This window comes from Malus domestica, chromosome 17 (genome assembly GCF_042453785.1).
Source record: "Malus domestica chromosome 17, GDT2T_hap1".
Classification (NCBI taxonomy): domain Eukaryota; kingdom Viridiplantae; phylum Streptophyta; class Magnoliopsida; order Rosales; family Rosaceae; genus Malus; species Malus domestica.
In genome coordinates, this window is record NC_091677.1 from 585,086 (window position 1) to 598,559 (window position 13,474).

The window sequence follows — 13,474 nt, forward strand, 5'->3', positions numbered from 1 at the left end:
TTTTCTAAACCCTATAAGGTTGAACCTGTCATTGCATATTAGATATATAAGTCATTAAATATTAAATTTTAATATAGGTTGTATTCAACACTATGTGAGGTGCTAATAAAAAAAATCTTTTATTTTCACCATTTAAAATACATTTTAAACGTGTATTTAATTTATATTTGCAACTTTCACAGGGAGATGGGACCAGGGAGAGTGGAGTGTGTTGGTCCACGGCTTACAAAGCTCCGTGTGCAATACTACATCAGGCTGGTCTTCTTTGCAAATAGGGAAGGTGCGTCTGGGACATATGATGAGGCAAAAGAAGTTGCCTATTTTTGCCACGAAAGGGGAGGGTTTCAAGAAATTCAATGGAGGAGCTGAGGAGATATGGGTGTGTTGGCTTACTAAGGCCAACTTGGATGCAATGGTCCCTCAGATTGATGATTGATTGATTCTAATAATTCAGTCACATGACCTCTTTGACAATGACACAGATTCTCCGAAATTTCAGAACTCCCTTTGAGAATTGAAACATGTTGATAACACCTATTTTGCTGTAAAACAGTTACCAGTTCTCCAAGATTTCAGCATCGAGACTTGTTTCACTGAGATTTGTATGCTATTTGGCACAAACTTCCTTTGAGAATTTGAAACATGTGCCGATAACCCCTCTTTTGCTGTAAAACAATTACTGGGTCTCCAAAATTTCAGTTTCGAGACTTGTTTCACCTAGATTTGTATGCCGTTTGGCACAAACTTACTATAAAAATTTGAAACACAGTGTCGATAACACCACTTCAGTCGCATGAATGAAGGCTTGAGCGAAAAGAATCTTTGTGAATCTCAGACTTGAGCTTGAGAAAGAGCGGCTGAGCGGCCGCCCTCAAGTCATATTTCGCTTGAGCTTAAAGTCTTCTCGCCTGAGGGCTGCCGTTAATTGAGCCTCGGATCATTTAGTTTTGGAATTTGGTCCTTCCTAACATTACGCGTTCTCCTTTGTTTGATAACTAACAAAACGAGATATATGAGGGTTTAGTTTTAGAATTTGGTCTTCCTAACATTACCCGTTCCCTTTGTTTGATAACTAACAAAATGAGATATATGAGAGCAGAAGTGAAGTTTGTCAGTTCATGTCTTACCAAGTTATGTGGGGCATACTACACCCGATTGGTCATCTTTGCAAGTGAGGAAGGTGCTCGTCAGACTTTAGACGGAGGAGAAGATGTCCAAGAGATGCAAAAGCCTATTTTTTTGCATTGCAGGGGAAAGGGTTGAAGAAGTTTAGCCAAGGAAATCTGGATGTGTTACCAAGGAAGGAAAACTTGGATGCATTGGTCCCACAGATTGGTCCCACAAATGCGTCGACACTTTAGATTCTCCAGAATTTCAATCACGATACCTCTTGTGTTCTCCAAAATTTGAGTTTCTAGTTTTTTCTGCATATGTTAGCAGGTGGTCGTCCATAGGAAATTAATGTTTGTGACACGCTCACAAAAAGACGTTATGCTTATTTGACGTGACAATTATGTATCCTGTGTAAATGTGAAGTAAAGAAGACCCTGTTTCCTTCTATGCATGTGGTTTTACTAAACCTTACCATCCAAGCTCATTAGAACTTATCCCTTTGGTCCCTCGGATTTTTAAATGACTTGTGATTAGCTTTTAGTTAGAGTAATAATATACACTTGAGGACCCGTCAACATTTGGGCAAAGCTTTCTTAGATCCCCTGCATCAGTCATGTGATTCAAATTTGAAAACTGAAGTAGAGATTGACAATAATGGATGTTTCAACTTGACTTTATGATGCGGAGCATTCTGCAACGGACGTTTCAAATTTTGTTACATTTGTTTTGAAGATTATAAATACTTGATTCCCCATCGATTTGAATCCTCTTTACGTATTTGGCGTCAGCAAAGTTTTTTTCTCTCTTGAGCGGAAGTAACAAAGGACTAGGATTCTCTCCCCTCCCATTTCCATCCCCTTCTCTCACATTCTCTATTTTTTCTTTCTTTGTCTATATAAAATTAATATAAGATGTTGACGTGGCTTATCTGTGATGGTTCGAATAAAAGGGGAGGGAAGGGGAGGAGAAAAAAGAGGGGAGAAAATCTTACTCCAGTAATCCTGATGACAAGACATCTTGTCGGGCTTTTCGAGAAACGGGTGAAACAGCTGGTTGATGCAACTGTTTCCGGTATCAAAGTATATCTCCGTGATCTTTTCTTGTTTTTAATGTACTAGATTATGTTTTGGAGGAGGTAAGGAGGCCAGTCTCATGGATTCAAAGTTTTGGAAATCTAATTCATTCCCTCCCCTATCATTTAGTTTACATATTTGGTTTTCAAATTTAATCTTCTTAACATTATGTTCTCCTTTGTTTGATAACTAACAAAACGAGATATAAGAGGGAGAAGTTAATCTAAGAACCTCGGATGTCAAAAGTAGATGTTCGACAACAAACGACATGTAGCTTTCTTCTTGTTAGGGGTGTTTTTGTCCAGATAATTGGTGAAGCCTGTGTAGGCCGTGACGGCAAAAAGTGGAGGGACTGGATTTTATCTTTACACAGAAAGAACTTGGACATCAACTTCTTCTTCTTCTTCTTCCCGGGTCGCCGCCGGACGTAAAGGACGACACTCTCTTCATAACTCGCCCCGCCGCTGTGAAATCTGCTGGGTAAGAGATTTCTTGCCTTTTCTATTTTCGATTCCGCTTCGTTCACTAATTTAGGGATTTAGAGATATTGCCGTTACAAACAGATGAATTCGAAATTTTCCAACTTGTTCAGTGAATGGTTGGCAGCGATTTTCTCTGCTTGTTAATTGTCAATTGTAATCAATTTTTAATAGCTGCTGAAAAGTGAAAACTATATATGAGACTAGTATTCATTGAAGATTCAAAGGGACAGAAACTGTCGAGTTCTGTCTATGAATAACTTTCTTTCTCGGTGTAAAGTCTGTTGATTCATTGATGCTTTCGTTGGGAGACCGGAAAAATCAAACAATTAGCTTATGCATGAGAAAACATGCATGTGCAGATTAAGGAATTAACAGGTTCCATAAACTTGCGGAAATGTCATAAAACAAAGGGGACTGTAGGAAAATTGGCCTAAAGTTTCATCCCCCCGCACTTTTCATTCCTGGGTTTGTGCCTCTTCTGCATTCTACGTTCTAACATGCAGTTCCAAATGTCACTGCAGGTTTAATTTCATTAGATGCTTTTTTCTGCTGCCAAATGTTTCCCAGATCATTTTTATTGAGCCTTTGGGAAGGCTTTGTTTGACAGAGTGGATAGCCGACTGTTTGTCGTTGGCTTCAGTTTTAGCACTCTGGTACAAGTCTTTAACATGGTTAGCCTTATTTTCACCACAGTTATAATTGTGATTGTTATTTGCCATCTCTGTCAATTGTGGTTAAATCTTCTTTCTGTTTTTATTCTCAGGAAGTGTTCAGGATGGCCATATTCCAACTCGGCCCACCCCAACTAAAAGGTTTGCCCTTCATACAGTTCAACAAGTTATACAACCTCAGGTAACAACTATAGATCCTTCATGTTCAGGGTTCATCTTATTTATATCTTCTTGTTTCCCAAAAAATTAAGTCTCTGTGTAAATGCATGCGTAGTTGTTTATGGTTTTGCTTCTCAAGACTGAAATACAGTTGTGATTTCATTCTCTTTCTGTTTGCTACATTTGGACACATTTTCTTTTGCTACCTTTGTCCTATAAAGGCTCCAATTTCTAATTTACCAGTGAGTCCTTTACTTTGATTCTAGGCTTTATCCTTGGTGTTCAGGGGAGCGTTGCTCCACATTTAAATCTTTATTATTATTTTTTCCGGATGCTGTTGATTGGTCTATAACAATTGGGCCAATTAATTTCTTTATGACAGAAACAAACAAAGTTAGTCCAAATCAGTTGTTAGAAAATATCTTTCGGACACAGGTTCAGGAACTGGTGGTATGTTTCTCTTTCTTGTACTTGAGGAACAAAATGTTTTGATTATACTTGCGAAGTATACTGCATTTCTAGTTCTTTCTGCATATGTTAGCATGGTGGTCGTCTACTGGAAATTATTGTTTGTGACATGCTAAAAAAAAAAAAAAAAAAAGACCTTATGCTTATTTGACGTGACAGTCATGTATCCTCTTTCTGATCGGTGCGCCTCTCTCTGTGTCTGAGCTTGATTCTTCATTTTAATCAAAGCTTCGAGAACCTCTAGAACTTCGCATTTCGTGTTTTCAGTTTTCCTATTATTGGACTTGGTCGAGACGCTGTGAAATTGCTAAAGGTTAAACATTATGTGAATTTCTTGAAGATTTTTTGGACAAAGATTATCTTAATTTTTTATTTATCACTCAAATGATCCTGTAATTTTCGCTAGATAGGAACTAATTTTTGAATTGATGAATCCGAAATTGGAAATTGATCGATGCATACGGAATTTGTTACTGTTCTTGGTCTAGATTAGTAACTGCACTTTTGTTTTTCTTTTCACAAGTAGATTCAGATTTTTCCATGTGATGCTAATGATTTGAATACTCGTGCTGTACAGAAACAGCAAAGAAGGATCTGGGCTGTGATTTTGGCACAAATGGAGATATTTACATTGTGAAGTTTAAGCAGTCAAAGTACTTTCAGGGGGCGTTTGTTGCACCGGACTGTCTCGGACTGGACTAGCTGCCGGGACTAAGTTGGACTGGCTTAGACTAGACTAAGCTGGACTAGTGTTGGACTATAAAATCGGATAATAAACAAACTATAATATTATATTATTTAATGCATATATTATAATATTTAATGTATATATTGTAATATTTTATATTATTTGATGCATACATAATAATATTTTATTATTTAATCAACCTTTTAACCTTTTTTTCTCTTGGAAAACTATCACTTTGGAATCATCTCTTCTTTTCTCCTTCTGGCTCCGTCCATTTCTTCTTTTCTCCCTCATTTTCCTGCACAACGCAGGTGTGAAGCTCATCACAAATCCTTCAAAAAAAAGCTCATCATCTTCACCCTCTTGCCGCCATTAAGCATCTCCACCTTCCTCATTTTTTTTCTTCCAAAAATTTTCGGATCTCTCTTCCATCTGATACATGATTTGGCTTCTCTGCCTGCAAAGCCATCTCAGAATTTTCTGGCACGGGGTGGACTTTGAATTTGGTGGTTGGATTTGGTTGTTGTTATTGTTTTGCGTTTTTTTTTTAATTTTGTGGTTGGATTTTGAGATTTAGGCAGTGGGCGAGGCTTTTGTTTCAGATATGGGGGGTGGGCAAACGGTGTTGCAGAGAAGAACGCTTGCAGACGATGCAACGGGCAAACGAATCAGATTTGGGAACGGGATTAGCAATCCCATACCTATTGGGAATCCTCGCTAAGACGACCTAACGAAAGACTTAGTTGGTGCGAGTCCGACTTAGTCTCATTAACGGTAGTCCTTGTTCGCACCAAACACTGGCTAGCAATCCCAGCTAAGCCAGTCCAATCCAAGGAAATTTAGTGAGGGCAAACAAACGCCCCCTCAGGCTCTTTTTCAGCAGTCTAATATCGGAACGGCTGTGAATGATGTGGTATTACTTGCCTCGGATCTTGTTTGTCGGTAATTTCCTTGGCTTTAACTCTGTAATTTACTACGGCTGGGTGTGCTAACCAAAATTTCTGTCTGTCCTAGGGAATTCGATCGGAGAGGCAGGACAAGTTGACTAGCACGTTATCAAAACATGACAGACAAAGTTGACATCGCTGTGTAAGAGTTTTCATACAACAAAAGGCAGAAGCGAGTATCAATGAGCCTGAAACACCAACTTTTGGGACGACTTTAGAGAACTTAACTCAACAAAAAACAGAGGTGACAAAGAACGACCTGAAGCTAATCAGCTATGAGCTAACTTTATTGCTCATATGGTTAAGGAGTACTTACAGGAACTTCGCTTTCATTATCAGACACTAGAAGAATAGTGCAAGTGAATGAACTGGCTTATAGATGGATGGCTTCCTAATCTGTATGACTACCATGTTTAGTGTTATTGTCGATTCTTCATTAATCCATTCATGGTAATTGAATGAACAATTGTCCATTTTACTGTTCAGGTTTGTCAAAAACTTGCTCAAAGAGCAGACTGTCAGTGTGATTTGAGCTGGTTGTAAATAGTATCATTTCTTTGTAAATAACACTTTAAAATCATCTCTCTTAGTATAAACATATTATATGTAAAATAATATCATTTTAAACGATCATAAAACCCGCGGTATCGTGCGGGGCTCAATTGCTAGTAATGACTAAAACATAATACTCTTGACTTAAAAAATCCATCCACGAGTTAAAGATGAATATTCTTTACAGATTACAAACATAAAGTCTTTAAGCAACATCAACGTCGTGGGTGCCACCCATTGGTGGAATCCATTTGTTTCCACCTGATGCTTCCAAGTTTTCATCACAAATCTACAAATAAAATAAGAAAATTAGAACTCATAACTAAAAACGCATCATTGTAAAAATAGAGAATAATTGTAATAAGATAAGTATCTTCAAATTAGACAATTTGTTCATAGCAACACTTTTACTCCAAATAATATTCATGCATTTTGTTTTGTATTACTCTAAATAATTAATTGCAAATATTATAAAGAAAGAATATTGCCCGCACCCTTTCATGCATTTGTTTTTTCATTCATTCTTCGATCAAACATTTCTTTCATTTGATGTAGTAAGTTCATACCCTTAGGTATTTCTGTCGGCATCCCGTTCATTTACTAAAGGGATATGTTTGTTCTACTTCTAAGTTACTTTTCTCCTTTTCTCACACCCCTGCATATAAATATGGTTTGGAAATGAAAATTTTAAAGTGCTAATGACAGTTCCTTTTGATCAAATTAAGATAAAAGACATTGTTGTATGATATTGATCATAAATTAAGAATTAAACTTTCATTAGAAAAGTTTGATTGAATTTGTTGTTCTCTCAAGTATTGGGTTGATTTATTTAGAACCGTAGAAAAAATACCAAAGTGAATTATTATGTTCCTTGTTGCAAATCATTAAACTTGGATTGGGTACTGGTATAAACTACTCTATGTGAGTTGTGAAAACAATATTACATAACTTATGTTAGTTTTGTAATCTTTACTTAGCTATGCAAAACGTTTGACAGTTCATTAAATATATAGAATGATTTTCTCACCGACTTCGGTAGATTTCAGAAAACTTTTGCAAGAGGAAAACGACGTAACCCTCGAAGAACAAGAAGTCTACCAGAGTTGCAAAGAAAATCCAAAGGTTGATTTGATTAAATGATAATTGAATGATTACAATAAAACAGCCAAAAGGTTTAATAAATGGATTAAAACTCCTAAAACAAATTACAACTCCTAAAACAACTCAAAGGACTATTAATTAAAACCAAATTAATTTGACATTAATCGGACGGCAACAAAGGTTTGATTTTTATTACGGAAATTAAAATTGCATTTTAGAGCTTGAAACGACATCGGATGGCTAAAAACTATCTTATGTCATGGCAAAACAGTGAGTTTTCAATTTGGTGTCGCTCTCTTTTCGAATAGGTATCATGGGCTCAGCAGCTTGGACAACAAATCTACAAATTCCCACTGTCTTTTTGTTTTTCCACAATCCATTTGTCCATTTGTTCTACATCTATTAATTAGTAAGTACTCTAGTAACAATTCAGAAGGAATTTTAAGTGCAGGTTGATGCAGATACACTATTCATTGGACGACATCTCTAATTCAAGAGAGCCAACTACCTCATTGAAACCAACAAGTTTACCAAATAAGTGCTTGGGCCAAAAAAAACCCTACCTAATGGATAGAGCCGGCCCTGAGGTTTCGGGCTCCTTGCGAAAATGAATTGGAGGCCTTAAAAAATACTAAAAAATTTATTTTTTTGTTCAAAAAAATAATATTAGTTTTCAATTGAGCTTTTATAAATTCTAATAGAACAAACAAATTTAATAAATCAACAAGTGGAAATGTGGCGTATTGTTTTTTCTTAACTATTTAGAGAGTCAGGGTTCGAATTTTTATGTTATTGTGTGGAAATTTTATATTATTTTGTGGAAGCATATGCATTTAATAAAAATAAACTGAAAAAATGATGGAGATGAGTTTTGAACCCATCCCCTAGCCGGATGTAAAGAAACAATAATAACACTTGCGCTAAGACTCAGATTTGTAATATTCTACACGTACAACTATATATATGCATATGCATGCAAAATTGCAAAATCAGGGGCCCTTCCGTTTTGGGGGCCTTGTGCAGTGGCACCACTTGCATACCCTCAGGGCTGACCATGCTAATGGAGAGGAAATTGGAGATGTTGGACAGAGAGACGCAGGAGCGGCACCATGTGAGATTCACATCCCGACGTGCACTCGAGACCAATAACTCTAAAAGTTAAAGTTTTTCTTGACCGGAAGCTGCTTTAACTTCATTAAATCTCAATATTTATTGGACGGCATCTCCAATTTAAGAGAGCCAACTACCTCCTTGAATGATTAAATCTTAATATTTATTGGAAGACATCTCTAATTCAAGAGAGCCAACTACCTCCTTGAAACCAACATGTTTAAATTAGGGACAACTTGATATAAGTCCAATTTTTTTAGCCAATAGTAGGAATGGTCTAATTTATTAAAATAAGTCCAATTCTTTAAATTTAATTATTTTATTATCAATAATTATCTATTCAATGATAAGATTTATTATAAAAATTAAATTTCTTCCTAATTATCTCTTTGATTATTTCTTTTTTTTTTGTTTGTTATTTCTTGCTCTTCCTCCTGCTTTAAACCCCATTTATAGATTTAATTTTTAATTTTTATAATCAACCTATATCACAGGTTAATTATTTTTATGTATCTATATGACATATTCTTTTTTATAATCAATGTGTCACAGATTAATGTGTCTTGCTTGTATGTATATTATGTTTTTTTTTAACCTTTTAGTTAGGTTTCATATCTCGCTTACAGGTATAATATACCCACATATATTTGTTACTTGTAACTTGAGTTAAGGTAGAATGTTTTGTAGATAATTTTTGTTAGTATATTTGTTTTTTTTGTTATAAGATATTAATTAGTTTTTTTGGAGTTGAAAAAATGCATAATATTAGAATATTTTAATTGATTTTTAATATTTAAAAAAATATATAAAATGAGTATAAAAGAAATAAAAACATGTAATTAGATACCTGGACTCACTCCTAAAAAGCATCTATGTTTTTTTTATCTAGATCTAAAAGCCCCTTTAAATTATTAAATCTCAATATTTATTGAACGGCATCTTTGATTCAAATCTGCCAGCTGATAAGCAGGATCGTCGTGTCTTGGGAAGTGAGTCACTTCCGAGAGTCGAATTAATTGAACTGTTGACTCACCTTCACCAGTGATAGCAATCTGAAGTCTCCCGAACTTTATAACCTTTTTGTAATTATCTGAGACTGAAAATTAGACTAGTGATAAGTAGGAAATAACAGTCGTGCAACATCCAAAACAAAATGAGGAGAATAATAAGGAAAAACCATATCGAGAATTACGTATTTGAGGCTTTTTTTTGTCGACTTTGCCTGTTACCTGGAATCATAAGCTAATAGTATTCTATGACATTCTGAGGATTCCAATCACAGTTGTTCCTTTTACTTTTGATGTTTGAACCACAGAAGGAAAACATGCAAACGAAAGATACGATTTTGGAAATCTTATTTTGGAAAGATAGCTTACAACCCCCACTGATATTAAAATTATCTTTGGGTATGAGTGAGGGTACTGACCTTCGCCGGGCATGTCGTGTTCGAAATTGGAAGAGTTTGAGATGTGATTTTGGTGGAAAATGGGTAGTGCTGCAGAGAGAACCATGTTTCTGTGGAATCGAAATTGCAGAAATCAAACGATGAGGATTTCGAAGATTCCGAATGCAAGAAAGAGAAGAGAAATTTACCTTTGGGGAAGAGTTGTGGCGGCTGCTTGAAATTGAAGAGATTTTGGCAGATGAGTCGAGAAGGTTCTGATAAGAGTGATTCAAATACCTGATTAGTTAAGATATAATTAAATATCTATAAAATTTACATGTTGTATTAGAGGTGGCTAATTGAGTTTTGAATTCATTCAATTGTTGATAACAGTACACAATCCAATTTTAATGATTTGCAACAAGGAACACAATAATTCACTTCGGTATTTTTCCATACGGTTCTAAATAAATCAACCCATACTTGATAGAACAACAAAATCCATCCAATTTTTTGGATGAAAGTTTAATTCTCAATTTCTGATCAATATCATACAACAATCTCTTTTAACATATTATGTGAGATGGAAACAGATCCTCTTCGAACCCAAAGGAATTGAGCCCACTCATCAAATGATCTGAGTTATTGAAATTTGATTCAACAGTTATAAACAGGAAACCTTCAAATGTTATAATGGTCGGGATCATTTGATCCTTGGCCTCAATTCCTTGGAGTCCAAAGAGGATCTGGTTCCATGTGAGATTAACACATGTGGACCACACTTGCAAGCAATTTGATGAAATTTATTTCAAAACTTGTATGTCTTGCTATAATGAATGCCAACTTGAAACAAATAATTTCCGTGTATATGTTCTGAATTTTCTAACTAACTAACTAACTAACTAACTATATATATATATATATATATATATATATATATATATATATATATATATATATATATATATATTAGATCTGTGAGACCTTGTTAAGTTCCTCACTCATTTTGTGGCTTGGTTTTCATTCCAATGTGAATGTTGTGTTTTTTCATAAGATTAGTATGTCGATCTTACCTGATTTCGAAAGATTAGATTTTAGAATTTTCTATTGACTATTTTGTGGTGATCTTGATAGTGTTCTTTCTGAGATCAGATCATTTATTGGCATGCGCCTGTTAATTATCTTGTTCCATAAAAATTTAGTCAGCAAAACAACAGGAGATGGGGCAAACAAGATGCCGGCCACTTTGATTTGAGCGATATAATGCAACTTATTGACAGGCGAGGATGCTTTAAACTCCTAATTTCTTTCTCCACGTATCAATCAAGTCAATCATCAATTATTCAGCTTTCTTTCCTTAGGGGATATATGATGTAGAGAAAACTCGAAGGAGATCATCCTTTATGTAAGTTGGTCGGAGATTGGTACATGGGTTGTTTTCGAAAAAGAAAAGTTTGCCATTTAAATCGCTCTACAATCTACATGCTGCAGTTCGCTCAATCGTTGTTAAGATTAAAGCGCTTTAAGATTGGACGTAAATGAAGATAGTTGCCAAGGGAGCTTGGAAACTTTGGTCCCAAAGTTGCTAACAATAAAACCAATTTACAATAATGTAAGGTTCTTTCTTTCTCTTATGTGAGATTAATTCTCTCAACAGAGACTGCTTTGTCCAAGGGAGAGTATTGTAAAAATGCATGGTAAATATGGATGTCCATTATGAAATTCAAGTGTGGATGCCACATATGAAGGATGTGTTGGATATAAGTCAACAATCTGTGATAATTTATATATGCTAATAAATAATAAATGCAATAGAAACTAACAAAATATAAACTAGAATATGAATTATAAAACAGACAACTTGAAGATCGAGGCTTGCGTACCGCAATGTCCTTGAAACAGAAATTTCGTCCCTACTCTGTGCTTGTAGTTCTACGGACGTCTACTTCACCAGGATTCAACGATCAAGTTAAAATTCCAGCACCAGAAAATTTAACTTCTGGCGAATTTAGTGTGGTTCTCTCAGTAAGAAGGTTTATGAATGTAGAAGATGAAGTTTATTATTTCTGTGTTCTAAATGCTATGCAGATGTATGTATATATAGCATATAGATGCATGTTTGCAACAGGTATGAGAATGGGGTGTGACTGTTGGGAGACATCTCTTCAGAATGGTGCTTTGCTCTGTGTTCAGAAAGAACTCTCAGACTTCATCTGAAAAGATGAGTCTTTTCATAAAAAAATAATTAATTAATTAAATTCGAATTTAATTAAAAAATAATTAAGTAAATCCGAAAATAATTAAAAAATAATTAATTATATATTAATTACCAATTAATTATTACACCCCAAAGCCCAACCCCAAGGGTGAGCTCAATTTTAGTCTCCAGGCCTATTACTCCAATTACTTTCTTTAAAGGACAAAACCTTATAAAGTGATAAAATCTTTTGGGAATGGCCAATGTGGGACAAGGAAATTTCTACTCAAACTACTCAAATTTCCAACATGATGTCCACTATGTAGTGGGTGTGGTAGGTGAAGGCTTAATGGGTGTAGTAGGTGAAGATATTAAGTGAGTGGTAGGTTTTGATTTAACATTTTGCCTATTCATTTGCCTATATAAGGAAGGCCAAAGTGTAAGAAGAGAACACACATTAAGAAGAGAGGGAATTATGAAGACAACATCAAAGAGAGGAAGAAGAGATGAGAGAATAGAGAGAGTTATCTTTGAACTTCTATTATTCCAGAAAGTACGATTGATGCCCCGAGAATGTATTCCAGATTATAAATGGGATGGAACTCTCAGAAGAATATGGCATCTAACCAGCTAATAGGTAAGTTTTAAAAATTTCAATTGCACAAATGTATGCTGAAGCTATTGATTTCTTATCAAGTTTAGGATTGAATGTATGAACCCAACCACTTCCCATGCTACCTCATTATGACCAGCCCCAACAATGACCGTTCTCCCTAAGATTTTTACTTTATCGTAAATATCTGTGACTGAAAATACAAGTAGTAAATAAAAGTCATGCACCATCCAAAACAAATAGAGGAGATAAAGGAAAAACCATATCCAGATTACCTATTTGAATCTCTTTATTACGTACTTCAGTTGCAATCCTGGAATCCAATGCTAGGAGTATACATACCATCAGAGAAAATCATTGTAATGATGGTTGTTCCTTTTGATTTTGATATTGGGACCATAGAAGAAAAACCTGCAAAAGAAATATATGATTTTGGAAATCTTATTTTTGAAACATAGCATACAAACCCTAGTACCAATTTTTCACACATTTAGGTTTTTTTTTACCAATGTCCTTTAGCAGTTTCCCAAAGAAAAAAAAACATAGAAACTAACTTTTAAATTCATGATATCAGTAAGTAAAGAAAACAAAAACTTCAATACATGGGAATTTTAAAGTCACCTCTTGAAATTTTTGTTGTAAGTATCACGAAATACAGCGACCATGTATCCACCGGCAAAAATTTCAAGAGGTAACTTTAAAATTCCCATGTATTGAAGTTTTTTTTTTCTTTACTAACTGATATCATGAATTTAAAAGTTAGTTTCTATATTTTTTTTTTGGGAAACTGCAAAAGGACATTGGTAAAAAAATAAAAATAAAAAAAATAAAAAAAACCTAAATGTGTGGTAGTGGGGGTTGTATGCTATCTTTTGAAATTAAGATTTCCAAAATCATATCTTTGTGTTGCAGTTTT

General features: G+C 34.9%; 1 protein-coding gene, 1 long non-coding RNA gene and 1 other non-coding gene across 5 annotated transcripts; 2 read left to right on the forward strand and 1 right to left on the reverse strand.

The window, feature by feature from the left end:
- The first annotated feature begins 2,089 nt into the window (after positions 1 to 2,089).
- Positions 2,090 to 6,181, forward strand: LOC103432012 (uncharacterized). 3 transcript variants are annotated; one of them, XR_011577878.1, is made up of 6 exons: positions 2,090 to 2,666; positions 3,190 to 3,339; positions 3,432 to 3,520; positions 3,881 to 3,948; positions 4,544 to 5,596; positions 5,669 to 6,181. It is a non-coding gene; the product is annotated as an uncharacterized lncRNA (long non-coding RNA). The 3 variants fall into 3 exon arrangements; XR_011577877.1 differs by lacking the exon at positions 3,881 to 3,948; XR_011577879.1 differs by lacking the exon at positions 3,881 to 3,948 and having other exon boundaries at positions 2,349 to 2,666; positions 3,190 to 3,321.
- Positions 6,182 to 6,190: 9 nt separating this feature from the next.
- LOC108173027 (uncharacterized) lies at positions 6,191 to 13,268 on the reverse strand. The gene is made up of 7 exons (XM_070816994.1): positions 13,215 to 13,268; positions 13,065 to 13,071; positions 12,901 to 12,969; positions 12,684 to 12,751; positions 9,958 to 10,072; positions 9,791 to 9,879; positions 6,191 to 6,442 (listed from the first exon to the last, which is right to left on the reverse strand). The coding sequence occupies exons 1-7, from the start codon at positions 13,266 to 13,268 to the stop codon at positions 6,359 to 6,361; spliced, it is 486 nt and encodes a 161-aa protein (XP_070673095.1). The 3' UTR covers positions 6,191 to 6,358.
- Positions 13,059 to 13,370, forward strand: MIR11013 (microRNA MIR11013). The gene is given in 1 exon segment (NR_161634.2): positions 13,059 to 13,370. It is a non-coding gene; the product is annotated as a microRNA MIR11013 (primary transcript).
- Positions 13,371 to 13,474: the final 104 nt, after the last annotated feature.

Bases quoted from the DNA above. Each gene is read 5' to 3' on its own strand.
- LOC108173027 (XM_070816994.1), bottom strand. From the start codon at position 13,268: ATGGGAATTTTAAAGTTACCTCTTGAAATTTTTGCCGGTGGATACATG. The intron at 10,073-12,683 runs GTAGCATGGGAA...TAAATTTTATAG, and splicing joins TTGGGGCTGGTCATAATGAG to ATATTTAATTATATCTTAAC. The intron at 6,443-9,790 runs GTCAGTACCCTC...TTTTATTTGTAG, and splicing joins ACACGACATGCCCGGCGAAG to ATTTGTGATGAAAACTTGGA.